At 35.8% G+C, this 14135-nt stretch overlaps 2 protein-coding genes across 4 annotated transcripts in view; both read right to left on the bottom strand.

The window, feature by feature from the left end:
• The window catches only part of LOC143245225 (uncharacterized), a 418752-nt gene that overhangs the window by 293532 nt on the left and 111085 nt on the right, over positions 1–14135 (bottom strand). The window lies entirely within an intron of this gene.
• Positions 1851–14135, bottom strand: part of LOC143236952 (uncharacterized) — a 29773-nt gene continuing 17488 nt past the window's right edge. The window contains exons 9-12 of the mRNA XM_076475677.1: positions 4637–4717; positions 3614–3813; positions 2897–3049; positions 1851–1940 (exon numbers count right to left, since the gene is read on the bottom strand). Coding sequence (XP_076331792.1) covers positions 1851–1940; positions 2897–3049; positions 3614–3813; positions 4637–4717 — 524 coding nt within the window. The remainder of the gene's footprint in view (positions 1941–2896; positions 3050–3613; positions 3814–4636; positions 4718–14135) is intronic.

The raw sequence follows: 14135 nt of genomic DNA, 5'->3' as shown, positions 1-14135 counted from the left end.
ACGACAAATAACATAAAAATTCCAACTTTCACACAATCTACTTATAACATATTACAGTGGTCATTACTAGCTTATCAAAGGTTTCGATACACTTTAACAACTCAATTATACGTGATGATCAAGGTGATTTTGTAGGAAGAGGTAGCGGCCAAGGAAGTGGCGGTAAGAGTCACTTCTATTATCCACTTTCTACACCCAGCTCTTACTGTCCTTCCACAGTATTTCATATGAATAATCAATTCTCAAACGTTTATTGGTCAGAGACCAAAATAAAAAATTGGTATAAATAAAAATAATGGGTCTTCATATCAGCCGTTATGGTGGCTGTTGGGGTAGAAATTTTAGCTGAGTTTATGTATTATTATTAACAGTAGAAACCATATTTTTCATTGGATTTTTTTCCCACAAAGAGTGCTAGCGAACTTTGCAAGATATATAAGATATTTATGTGCCATATCCCTACACAAGGTGTATGTCTTACAGAAAATTTAATATAGTTTTTCGGTGTGAGGAGGTGGCGCCATCTATAAAATTATTTAACGTTAATTTACGTCAACGATAATTAAGTGCTCAATAACAGCAATGTGCGATTTCACCTCTCTCCCCACCTCCAGTATTTAAGGACGTAGCGCCATCTATTAATGTACTTGATATCAACGTTTTCTTATTAAAAATATCATTAATACGGGCGTGTATATATATATTCTACTGTTAGCTTAATAAATTATGACTTACCTAAATTTCCTGATCTTCCAAATTTCGTGAGATATCATTGGGTTTAAGGAGAAAAATTGTTAACTGATTGTAATTCTTAAGAGAAATCGTTAATTAAGAGGGTGCAGAATTAATGAAACACAACCTTTTAATCTGTATAAGACAAACCATAAGAAACGTATATTTAGTGAACTTTGCGTATTACCAGGTACATTTAAACTATTTGTATATCAGAACTGTACTTAACCACGTGCCTGTAGTAAGAAACAAATAAGTAATACTGAAGAGCCTAAAAATATTTTTATTATACATACAAAGAATATAAAACACTTTCAATATTTAAAATATAAATTATTATATAGTAAACACTGTTAAGGTATATTTGAAATATTGTATATTCAATGCATACTTATTAACGGATTTATTTATTATAAAATATTGGTATTACGGTTATATTTATGAAGTAAATATAGTAGGTCGTAATTTGTTTTGTAAAAGTTTGTAAGAATTTTAATTACAAAAATAGATTATAAAATACTCCATGGTTTGTTTGTCTTGAATTTCGCGCAAAGCTACTCGAGGGCTATCTGCGCTAACCGTCCCTAATTTAGCAGTGTAAGACTAGAGGGAAGGTAGCTAGTCATCACCACCCACCACCAACTCATGGGCTACTCTATAGCACTAAGATAGTTAAATAGCAAATCTTATAATTTGTTAGTTTGTTTTTAAATTTTGCGCAAAGCTACTTGAGGGCTATCTGCGTAACTGTCTCTAATTTAGCAGTGTAAGGCTAGAATTTAGTAGTGTAAGACTAGGGGGAAGCAACCACCACCCATCGCCAATTTCGTAAAATTTATGAATTTTTTGCCGTCTTTGCTGTAACATGAACATTGCGGTAATGAAAAGAACACCAACAAATTCAAAACAAGGGGAACTGAAACACTTACTGGTAAACCAGTGATGAGCACAAATCGCTGTCAATTTTGTTGATTTCATCTATAGGGGGGGCAACAACCTAATTCTGCAAAATTATTCTGCTTTACGAAACAGGTGATAAAATGCGGTAGTAACATAAGTATTTCTCCTCTGGACTACAATTAGAACGCGCTTACGACATTAATATCACTCGAAGTGGCTCACCATGCAGTATCGCCTTCTTGTCTCCGGAACACTTGCAATAACAAAGTGGGTCCCATTTTCCTTCCTCCAGCCTTGACATTGAAAACCTAAGAATTCAGATAAGAGGCACTTGAGTCTCTTCTTACAAGTTTATAAGCAGTTGAAAACGTCCAAGTATTTTTAGGTTTCGGTTTTTATTTTTTGTAAAACTTTCCTTCGTAGCACTGAATCCGAAATTTGCTACAAATTTCGACGATGTGAAATTTTAAAAATTAATTTTAATGGTAATGGCACAGCGTTAAGAAATATCATACCTGAAGCTATCAGCTACGAAACACTTAACATAAGTTATGAGCTGTGAATAATTTGTAGTAACAGAGAACAAAAATTAAACAATAAAAATATCTCTCGTGTATTCACACGCCATTTTGAAAAATCTGTTACGTCTTCTTCAAAACCTGGTGTGAAGTACACACAAAAACTATCCGTCTCTAATTTTGGAGTGACAGAAAGAGAAAAAAAGTAACTTGTTAAAACTATTCAGCCGAAATTATTGAGCTATTGTAATGGAACAGTGGATTTGACTGTCACTCTTATAACAGCCTTAAACTTTGGATGGCGATTTTTCTATCGGTAATGGGGCGTGAACCAGGGAACCTCCGATACACAGTCCGATACATTAACCAGTGGGCCGTGCTCGGTCCTTCTTGAAGAAGAAGTTTGATTCAGTCTAAACAAATAACTATCCGTTTATAGCCATCTAATTTTGAGTTAATAAACACTAAGGAAGGCAACTAGTGAATAGCGCTCACCGCCACTTCTTTGGCTACTCTTTGCAGACCGAATACTGGGATTTGATTGTTACTCTTATAACTCTTCTATAGCCTCAGTGTGTGAAGAATATTTTGGACACAACAGGCTGCCACCTATAAATATTCAACTTTACAACCCGGGAATGCTGATGAATAGGCCATGCCCGCTCATTCGGAACAGCTACGCAATAGCATTGATACTTTGTATATCTCAGATAATTATCAGATAATCGACTCTGATATCATTATACCCAGTTTATAAGTTTCCTGGAAACGACTTGACTATCATTACATCCAGGGCTTGACAAGTTTATTGGATACGACTTGACTATCATTATGTCCGGGGGTTGACAAGTTTCCAAGATAGGATATGACATCATTACATTCAGAAGTTTACAAGTTTTCTAGATACGATATGACATCATTATATTCAGAAGTTTATAAGTTTTCTAGATACGATATGACATCATTACATTCAGAGGTTTACAAGTTTTCTAGATACGATATGACATCATTACTGAGGGTTTACAAGTTTCTAGATACGATATGACATCAGTACATTCAGAGGTTTACAAGTTTTCTAGATACGATATGACATCATTACATTTAGAAGTTTACAAATTTTCTAGATACGATATGACATCAGTACATTCAGAGGTTTACAAGTTTTCTAGATACGATATGACATCATTAGAAGTTTACAAATTTTCTAGATACGATATGACATCAGTACATTCAGAGGTTTACAAGTTTTCTAGATACGATATGACATCCATTACATTTAGACGTTTACAAATTTTCTAGATACGATATGACATCAGTACATTCAGAGGTTTACAAGTTTTCTAGATATGATTTGACTATTTTTTAGACTATCGGAGTTAATTAGTTGTTTTAAGTATGATAGAATTAACTTACGAGTAATTTCATAAACTCATATATTTTCTTCTCCATAAAGCAATCCTTACTTTTGACTTTGTTTTCTGATGGACACTGCGTCCGAAATTCCAGCTGATCATGCTCGTCACAGGCTGCTGAAAAGAACTGACCTCAACACGCAAGCGCAGGTCATCCAAACCACTAGCAACTAGTTCTGCAAACTGTGGTTTCGATTCTATCATTGTATACTCTCCCACAACTGGACAACCAACCTTCCTGGGGTCCTTGGCTACAAATAACACGAGTCAGATTCAAATCCACGTGGAACTTTTGACATTTCAACTAAGTGCTATATGACCTTTGGCATCTTTATTGATAGAAACCAATAAATATATTAAGTATTCTGCAAGTGTTTCTAACTTTGTGTTCTTTCTCAAACCAAATCAGTGCCCTATAGTACAACTTAACCATTTCTATAGAATAATTTCATCATTTATTAATTTTTCTTAATCCACTTAAGAAGATTTTTCTAGCGGTAATGGGGCGTGAACCAGGGAACCTCTGATACACAGCCCGATACGTTAACCAGTGGGCCGCGCTCGGTCTTTCTTCTAGACAAGTTTGATTCAGTCTAAACAAACAACTATCTGTTTATAACCATCTAATTTTGAATTAATAAACATTAAGGAAGGCAACTAGTGAATAGCACCCACCGCCACTTCTTGGGCTACTCTTGGCTGACCGAGTAGGTAAATTTTTATATCATAAATTAATACCAGTTACTTAATTCACAAAGACTGGTCGGTACAATCACCAAGATATTAAATTTATTTCAGGTCCCCACATGTTAATGGAGAACTAGGAAAATGATGCTCTAACACATATGATTTACATATGTTATACCTATAGTTGCTTATAAAATTTTGATAACGCAGAGTTGTTGTGAATAACACAAAAATTCTATTTATACGATTAACTAAAAAAAATAGTCTTTCGCTGTTTTAATTGAATTTCTTTACGTCTTTAGCTAATATTTGTTTTATAAATATTTCATTTCTTCCATCGGTTTTTTTCATTACTAAAACACCGACAGAGAGCGAGAGCTTACGTACTCGTTAGGGTTACGTATCTTTCATCAGCTGAATTAAAGACTTCTTCAGAGCATGCTTCACTGGCGTGCAGAACCTGGTTACCTGGAGAAAAAAAATGTAAAATAGACACGTCATAGCGTAACAAAAACATTAGTCCAATCACAGTAGTTTACACACACGCTAGGAAAAAAAATATACTTCAGTTATCAGATTCACAATTATTCGTCTTATTTACTGAGTGCATCTGTTGTTGTTGACACCATCTGACACATACCGGGAAATCATATTTTTAATTCAAAAATACCACAGGCTCAACGTACATTCTTGACCAACGGACACTAATATGGCCGAATTAAACTTGGTGTTAAAAAGTTTAAATACTATTTTCAGAGGAAGAATATTTGTTGAGCAAAACAGTTAAACGGCATGAAACCAAAGGATACTACGTCACAAAGAAAGGACGTCTTGACTCTTCAATGTGGAAATATTCCCATAAATCATAGTTTTGAAACTGTACTTCAGGCCAATCTTGGATAATGCTCCCATACACATACTGAAGGCTAGAGCTACGAAGGAAAACTTATTTTGATTCTAAAAAACTCAAGAGCGATGAGACTTGATTTGTTTCGAATTTCGCGCAAAGCTACACTACGGCTATCTGCGCTAGCCGTCCCTAATTTAGTAGTATAAAACTAATGGGAAGGCAGCCAATCATCACTACCAACCGCCAATTCTTGGGCTACTCTTTTATCAACGAATAATGGGACTGACCGTCACGTTATAACGTCCTCGCGGATGAAAGAACAATCATGCTTGATGTGACGGGGATTCGAACCCGCGACCCTCGAATTATGAGTCAAGTGTCTTAACCACCTGGGCGAATATAAAATGATTAACACTTTATAACAATTTACACTGGAAGCTGAACTTCGGCTATTAATCCACTTTACTAGCTATCTTTAATATCATTTGAAAATTAACGACCGACGCGGATAAACATTTTAATTTATATATATGTATATATATATTTGTTTGTTGTTGTTTTTAATTTCGCGCAAAGCTACACGAGGGCTAACTGCTCTAGCCGTCCCTAATTTAGCAGTATTAGACGAGGAGGGAAAGCAGCTAATCATCACCACCCACCGCCACCTCTTAGGCTAGTGTTTTACCAACGAATAATGGGATTCACCGTCACATTATAACGCCCCCACGGCTGAAAGGGCGAGCATATTTGGTGTGACAGGGATTCGAACCTGCGACCCTCAGATTGCGAGTCGAGTGCCCTAACTACCTGGCCATGCCAGCTCTGGAGCAATGAAACTAATTAGTTAGGAAAATAACAAATGTCAAGGAAAAGTCAAGTACTCCAGCTATACCTCGAATTCAACGATACTTTTCACGGTAGAAGAAAGTGGAGTCAATGTAATGTTATGTCTACTTAGTCTCCTATAGGAACAGCAGTAGAATTTCGTACCTTTGGTTAGCTTTCGTGTTTTTGGAAGTGACAGTGTTGTGTGATACAACAAAAAATAACCTTGTCACACTGGAAACTGTTGTGTCATACGACCAAACATAACCTTGTCACACTGGAAACTGTTGTGTCATACGACCAAACATAACCTTGTTACACTGGAAACTGTTGTGTCATACGACCAAACATAATCTTGCCACACTGGAAACTGTTGTGTCATACGACCAAACATAATCTTGCCACACTGGAAACTGTTGTGTCATACGACCAAACATAATCTTGTTACACTGGAAACTGTTGTGTCATACGACTAAACATAATATTGTTACACTGGAAACTGTTGTGTCATACGACCAAACATAATCTCGTTACACTGGAAACTGTTGTGTCATACGACCAAACATAATCTTGCCACACTGGAAACTGTTGTGTCATACGACCAGACATAATCTCGTTACACTGGAAACTATTGTATCGTACAACAAAACATAATCTCGTTACACTGGAAACTGTTGTGTCATACGACAAAACATAATCTTGTTACACTGGAAACTGTTGTGTCATACGACAAAACATAATCTTGTTACACTGGAAACTGTTGTGTCATATGACTAAACATAATCTTGTTACACTGGAACTGTTGTGTCATATGACTAAACATAATATTGTTACACTGGAACTGTGGTGTCATATGACTAAACATAATATTGTTACACTGGAACTGTTGTGTCATATGACTAAACATAATCCTATCAGACTGAGAATTAATAAATATGAAGAAAGTGTCTCCGAGGGAAACAAGGAACTTCCAGCTTCGCTCAAGTAACTGTGCGTAAGAAATAAAACAGTGTTTGTTTATCTACTAATAAATCAGAGTAATGGCTCCGTTCACACGATTTGAGTAAGCATATAATTGCTGTAAAAATTAAAGATGACAATATTAGCGGGCGAATGCAACATGTCTCCGCCATGGAATCCTAACATGGCAAATTTTTGACACTGAAAATCGTGAAAACCACAGAAAAATGAAAGCTTGTCTATATCACTGGATGGGATTGTGATATGACATCTTTGTATCAAATCCCATGTCAGCTGGTTGACAGACACATCAATAGTTCACATGGAACACAAATTGTACATTTTCGCTGCAAAAACTGACCAAAAGACAAAAAGTGTCTATATCTTTGTGACCTGTAAATAACAGTTGTTTTACTAAATTCCACGTGAATGTGCTGAATGTGGCAATGTAAGTGTTAACCCCCCCTAAAATTATGGTTTTTGTGGCATTTCGACACCCTCGTAGTTATTAAAAATATAAAGCCCAGCATTTTTGTTCATCAACGTACAGGGTGGCCCGTAAGTCCCTACCCATCCATATATTATTATGTTATATTCAATTACGCACGTATTATAAATTTGTTTCTTTTTTTTTTCAGAGAAATATGGCCGATGCAAGCCCATTTATACTTGAAGAGCGTATTGTAACATGGCGTCGCATAATATTATGCAGCGAGAATGAGGGACACCACACAGATACACTGGATGCATAAGACATATGGACAGGTAGAAACTTACGGGCCACCCTGTGGGTAGTGTATAAAATAAATATATTCGTATGAAATCCCATGGGCCCTGCGTGACCAAGTGGTTAAGGTACTCGACCCCTACTCCAACGGTCGCGGGTTCAAATGCCCGTCATACCAAACATGTTCGCCCTTTCAGCCGTGGGGGTGTTATAATGTTCCGGTCAATCCCACTATTCGTTGGTAAAAGCGTAGCCCAAGGGTTAGCGGTGGGTGGTGATGACTAGCTGCCTTCTCTCTAGTCTCACACTGCTAAATTATGGATGGCCAGCACATATAGCTCTCGTATAGCTTTGCGCGAATTTCAAAAACAAACAATCAAATCCCTTATAAATTCAAAACCTACAAATTATGTTTTTGATGAAATGTGAACTCCCCTAGAATGATTCAAAATAGGTAATTCCAATGTGTTTATTTTGTATGTCAATAGATTTGATGCTAAAATAATTTTGTACGAATTTCCATTTTGGTGGCAGTAAATATTACAGCAAAGGGGACCAAAATAAACATTTTGGTTGTTTCATCTTTGACCTGATACAATACTTTAAAATACCTAATTTAAAAGATGTTTAGGCATACTGGACAAAGGTATAGCCTTACCAAGCTTCAAATCAATCCGCTGAGAAGTGAAGGAAAGGTAGACAGACGATTGACAAATGTTCAAAGAAAGAAAGACAGAAAAAAAAGGATGAATACATAATCATAATACTTGTAGACGTAATAAAGACACAAACTTGTAATGCATTGGTAGTAAATAGAAAAAACTACTAATTAAAACTGACAGATCAAAATAAATGAAACACAATCTCACAACCTGGTAAAATTCTTGTATGTTTTGCTGATCTTTAAATAGATTGGGTAACTGGTAGGAAGGACTTCATGAAAAATTAGTCGCAAACCTAATCCATCAGCATTGATGACAGCCCCACGTGACAAACATGCTGATGACGCCTTACAGTTAGTTGTTCATTAAAGCTGACAGTTAGTTGTTAATTAAAACCTACACGATACAGGACGCCCATCGAAGAAGCAGCTAGAGAACCACACATCAAAGGGATCTTCTTATAATCAAGCTTTTTTACATGTTTTTAATTAATTGTTAGAAAAAGTACGCATCTCAGCTGACAACCTCTTCAGCAACAAAATACCCGTTAGATACCGTTGAAAATGTGGAATTCAGTGCATACAAAACAAACAAGATACAAGGGATTGTTCTACATGGAAGATCGAATTACATCTGGAGAACAATTTATGTTTATTTTATTGCAAAGTTACACAACAGCACTGAGTCATCTTCGGGAAATCGAACCCCAGGTTTTGGCGTTTTAAGTCTGTAACATTACTGTTGACCCACATTAATTCCGTCTATTCTGCGCTGTGCGTCTATCGAATCAAGCTTCCCAGTGACTCAGAGAAAAGACGGAGTACCTATAGCGCTAGAAACTGGGTTTCGATACCTGAGGTAGTCAAAATATAGATCGTCCACTGCGTAGTTCCGCAAGACATAAGGCTCATTACTGAGTTGCTTAAAAACGTCCGCCATCTGTTCTACGGCTTCATTGCATAGCAGGTTACGTTTGGTTTTCTGAAGCTAATTGTATTTCATATCCAATTATTCTCAGTACACTTAGAGCCTACAGCACATCTATTATACGCTAGAATAAGCTCAATTGGATTATAAAAATCAGATTGTATAATTTAAAAATGCAAGGCTCTGAAGATGGTTACAAAAAGTGACTGGGCATATACAATCTAACACTGGTGCATAACACCTGCCACCTTTCCGATTTTAATTCATTATGAACAATCTACAATACCAGAAAATATATTGGACTTCAAGTAAGCAGTCCAAGTGTGAAATGAAATGCCTTCATCTTTTTTTTTCTTATTTGTAATGTCAGTAACGATTTAGCTTCAAAGTGCATTACGCACCCAACATCATACAAAACCATGAGACAGTAGATATTTTGATGTTTGTTTTATCTAAAATAAAGTAGTTTTATGATATAAAATATAACAACATTTAGTAGAAAGATGCATCGGAGGCCATTGGTTCCGTAAGGGCTAAAGTTTTTAGTGGTTGCAAATGAAGTCGCATTTCTTGGCTGTTTCAAATAAAGAAAGAACTCCACCCCATATACAAAATTGTTGGTAAGCCTAATGTAGGTGAGAATTATCCTCCTATTCTAATATATGTATCTTTTTTCTAGTTTATTTTTATCGTTTGACAAATCGAATTACTTTGGTAAAGAACAAAAATAACTGAAACAAACAGAAACCAAAGAACATTAACTATTTACTAACAATGCTTAGATTATTCGTTTGTTTTCTGAATTTCGAGCAAAGCTACTCGAGGGCTATCTGTGAGAGCTGTCCCTAATTTAGCAGTGTAAGACTAGAGGGAAGGCAGCTAGTCATCACCACCCACCGCCAACTCTTTGGCTACTCTTTTATCAACGAATAATGGGATTGACCGTCACATTATAACGCATCCACGGCTGAAAGGGAGAGCATGTTTGGTGTGACGGGGATTCGAACCCACAACCCTCAGATTACGAGTCGAGTGCCTTAACAACCTGGCCATGCCGGGCCATGCAATGCTTAGAAATAACGTTTGTACACACTACTTAACTTGTTATTTAGTTTTAGTAGAACCTTCAAATACAGTTAACAAAATAAACTATCCAGAAGATGTACGAGACCAGTGTTCACACGTTTTCAATATTTCTGTTTCTAGCTTTACACCCTATTACAGTATTTTAGAAACAAGATATTAATTTTGTATGGGAAACTGAAGTGTACCTCAGAGCTACGTTTTTGGATAAAGACATTTTCTTTTATAGGCTTAGTAGATTAACCGATTTTTTTTTTAATTTCGCGCAAAGCTACTCGAGAGCTATCTGCGCTATACGTCCCTAATTTAGCAGTGTAAGGCTCGAGAGAAGGCAGCTAGTCATCACCACCCACCGCCAACTCTTGGGCTACTCTTTTACCAACGATTAGTGGGATTGACCGTCACATTATAACGCCCCCACGGCTCAAAGGACTAGCATTTTGGTGCGACCGGGATTCGAACCTGCGACCATTGCCCGTTAACCGAATTATCACTAAATGTTTCATGTTCGCGACCTAACCTATCAGACTTTGTTGTCAGACGCTATTGTTCAAACTATCATTGACATTAACTATTTGGACATTCTGTTTGGCCGTTAGGAATCACATACTTGTAACTTTTCAAAGCCGTCCTTTCAGCTGTGGGGGTGTTATAATGATACGGTGAATCCCATTATTCGTTGGTAAAAGAGTAGCCCAAGAGTTGGCGGTGGGTGGTGATAATTAGCTGCCTCCTGGACGTCTAGCGCAGATAGCCCTCGTGTAGCTTTGGAAGAAACTCAAAAACAAACCAAACAAACAAACTTTTCAAAGCGCCCTGAAGTGCCACAGTCGCAGGTCTACGAACTTTAAACGCTAGAATCTGAATTTCGATACCAGTAGTGGGCAGATCACAGATAGCCCTCTGTGTGGCTTTGTGCTTAACTACAAACAGCAACTTTTCGAAACACAAAATCCAAACTGTAGGGGTTTTAACAAAATTTGCGAGTAGAAACCGTCTATTGAACCTTTTGTGTTCACTGATCTTTAGTTTAAATTACACCGTGATGTTCGGAAATGTGCCTAAAGAAAATAATGCAAATTGTACTAGTTTATCTTGAACAGACAGAACTACTACGTCTTGAGTAATACCACTAAACAAACTCTTCTAGTTTATCTTGAACAGACACAACTACTACGTCTTGAGTAATACCACTAAACAAACTGTTCTAGTTTATCTTGAACAGACACAACTACTACGTCTTGAGTAATACCACTAAACAAACTGTTCTAGTTTATCTTGAACAGACACAACTACTACGTCTTGAGTAATACCAATAAACAAACTCTTCTAGTTTATCTTGAACAGACACAACTACTGCGTCTTGAGTAATACCAATAAACAAACTCTTCTAGTTTATCTTGAACAGACACAACTACTACGTCTTGAGTAATACCAATAGTTTAACAAACTCTTCTAGTTTATCTTGAACAGACACAACTACTACGTCTTGAGTAATACCAATAAACAAACTCTTCTAGTTTATCTTGAACAGACAGAAGTACTACGTCTTGAGTAATACCAATAAACAAACTGTTCTAGTTTATCTTGAACAGACACAACTACTACGTCTTGAGTAATACCACTAAACAAACTGTTCTAGTTTATCTTGAACAGACAAACAACTGTTCTAGTTTATCTTAGAACAGACACCCTAATCTCTTCTTGAGTAATACCACTAAACAAACTCTTCTAGTTTATCTTGAACAGACACAACTACTACGTCTTGAGTAATACCAATAAACAAACTCTTCTAGTTTATCTTGAACAGACACAACTACTGCGTCTTGAGTAATACCAATAAACAAACTGTTCTAGTTTATCTTGAACAGACACAACTACTACGTCTTGAGTAATACCACTAAACAAACTGTTCTAGTTTATCTTGAACAGACACAACTACTACGTCTTGAGTAATACCACTAAACAAACTCTTCTAGTTTATCTTGAACAGACACAACTACTACGTCTTGAGTAATACCAATAAACAAACTCTTCTAGTTTATCTTGAACAGACACAACTACTACGTCTTGAGTAATACCAATAAACAAACTCTTCTAGTTTATCTTGAACAGACACAACTACTACGTCTTGAGAAATACCACTAAACAAACTCTTCTAGTTTATCTTGAACAGACAGAACTACTACGTCTTGAGTAATACCACTAAACAAACTGTTCTAGTTTATCTTGAACAGACACAACTACTACGTCTTGAGTAATACCACTAAACAAACTCTTCTAGTTTATCTTGAACAGACACAACTACTACGTCTTGAGTAATACCAATAAACAAACTCTTCTAGTTTATCTTGAACAGACACAACTACTGCGTCTTGAGTAATACCAATAAACAAACTCTTCTAGTTTATCTTGAACAGACACAACTACTACGTCTTGAGTAATACCACTAAACAAACTCTTCTAGTTTATCTTGAACAGACACAACTACTACGTCTTGAGTAATACCAATAAACAAACTCTTCTAGTTTATCTTGAACAGACACAACTACTGCGTCTTGAGTAATACCAATAAACAAACTCTTCTAGTTTATCTTGAACAGACACAACTACTACGTCTTGAGAAATACCACTAAACAAACTCTTCTAGTTTATCTTGAACAGACAGAACTACTACGTCTTGAGTAATACCAATAAACAAACTTTCCTAGTTTGTTTTGAACAGACACAACTACTACGTCTTGAGTAATAATACTTGAATAGCGTAGTCTCTGAGTAATAGGAATATGTTAAAGAAATAATATTTTTTTTTAAATATTGAGTAAGTAAACGCGTACACAACAAAATAAAATGTGTTCACCAACATTATTCATACCAGAAGAAAATAATAAAATACCTTGATGACTCAGTATACCAAATATTTATATTCGTATGGTTGTTAATGGCATGCAGTTTGAATAAATAAAAATCCATTGTTATTTCTTCCTGTAGTCCCGGACTTCTGGGATATCTTGCACATCGAAACTTTCTAGAAATATTATTGAATAAAATATTGTCTGTCACAGCAACCCATAGATAAAAAAAACTAGTAGAACAGTCTTCTGTGGTACAATAGTATTAAAGTGATCATTCATGGAATTGAACTCATAATGCAAATTGTAAAGAGAGCCTTATACGTCATTAAACGATCTGGTATATTATTTAAACACTCGTGTTCTGTTCAACATTCTGTATGAATATGTTTTGACTCTGACAAACAACGTATGAAGAGAAAAAGTAACAGATTTTGTTACTTTGTTTCAAAGAACCAATAGCAGAATTCAGTTACGTTTGAATTTAAAAGTATGACTGTTAAACCCAGCGATTATTCTTTAAATTGTTTGAAATAAAAGAATGGTTATGTTTCTTGAAATGAACGTTACTTTTCTGTTTAGTCCATGATTTATTTTATTTAAATTCCTCGTCGACCTCTCCCCACGTTACTTCTTTCAAATATACGCGCCGAGAGAGAGAGAGAGAGAGGTATAACACGAAACATATCTTGTAGAAATATCTAATCAATACTTCTTGTCTTGTCACATTAAGCAGGACACTGAATTATCTAGTTGTATAATATATCACTTTAAACACAATAATACGAACAACTCCTACTGCACTGATATAGTGTTTCTTAACGAATGTCACATTAAAATATTAATAACAATATCAAAATGTCACACAGTCACCAAGTATCTCAATAATAGTGGAGTATCCCTAAAATAAGAAGGTATAACAATAACACCAGAATATTTCAAAATATTAGAATATAATAATTATATAATTATACCAGAGTATCACAAAAATAACAAGTAC

The sequence above is a fragment of the Tachypleus tridentatus genome, chromosome 2 (assembly GCF_004210375.1).
Source record: "Tachypleus tridentatus isolate NWPU-2018 chromosome 2, ASM421037v1, whole genome shotgun sequence".
Lineage (NCBI taxonomy): Eukaryota > Metazoa > Arthropoda > Merostomata > Xiphosura > Limulidae > Tachypleus > Tachypleus tridentatus.
Note: the sequence above shows the minus strand (reverse complement) of the source record. Positions and strands in the feature narration are given on the sequence as shown.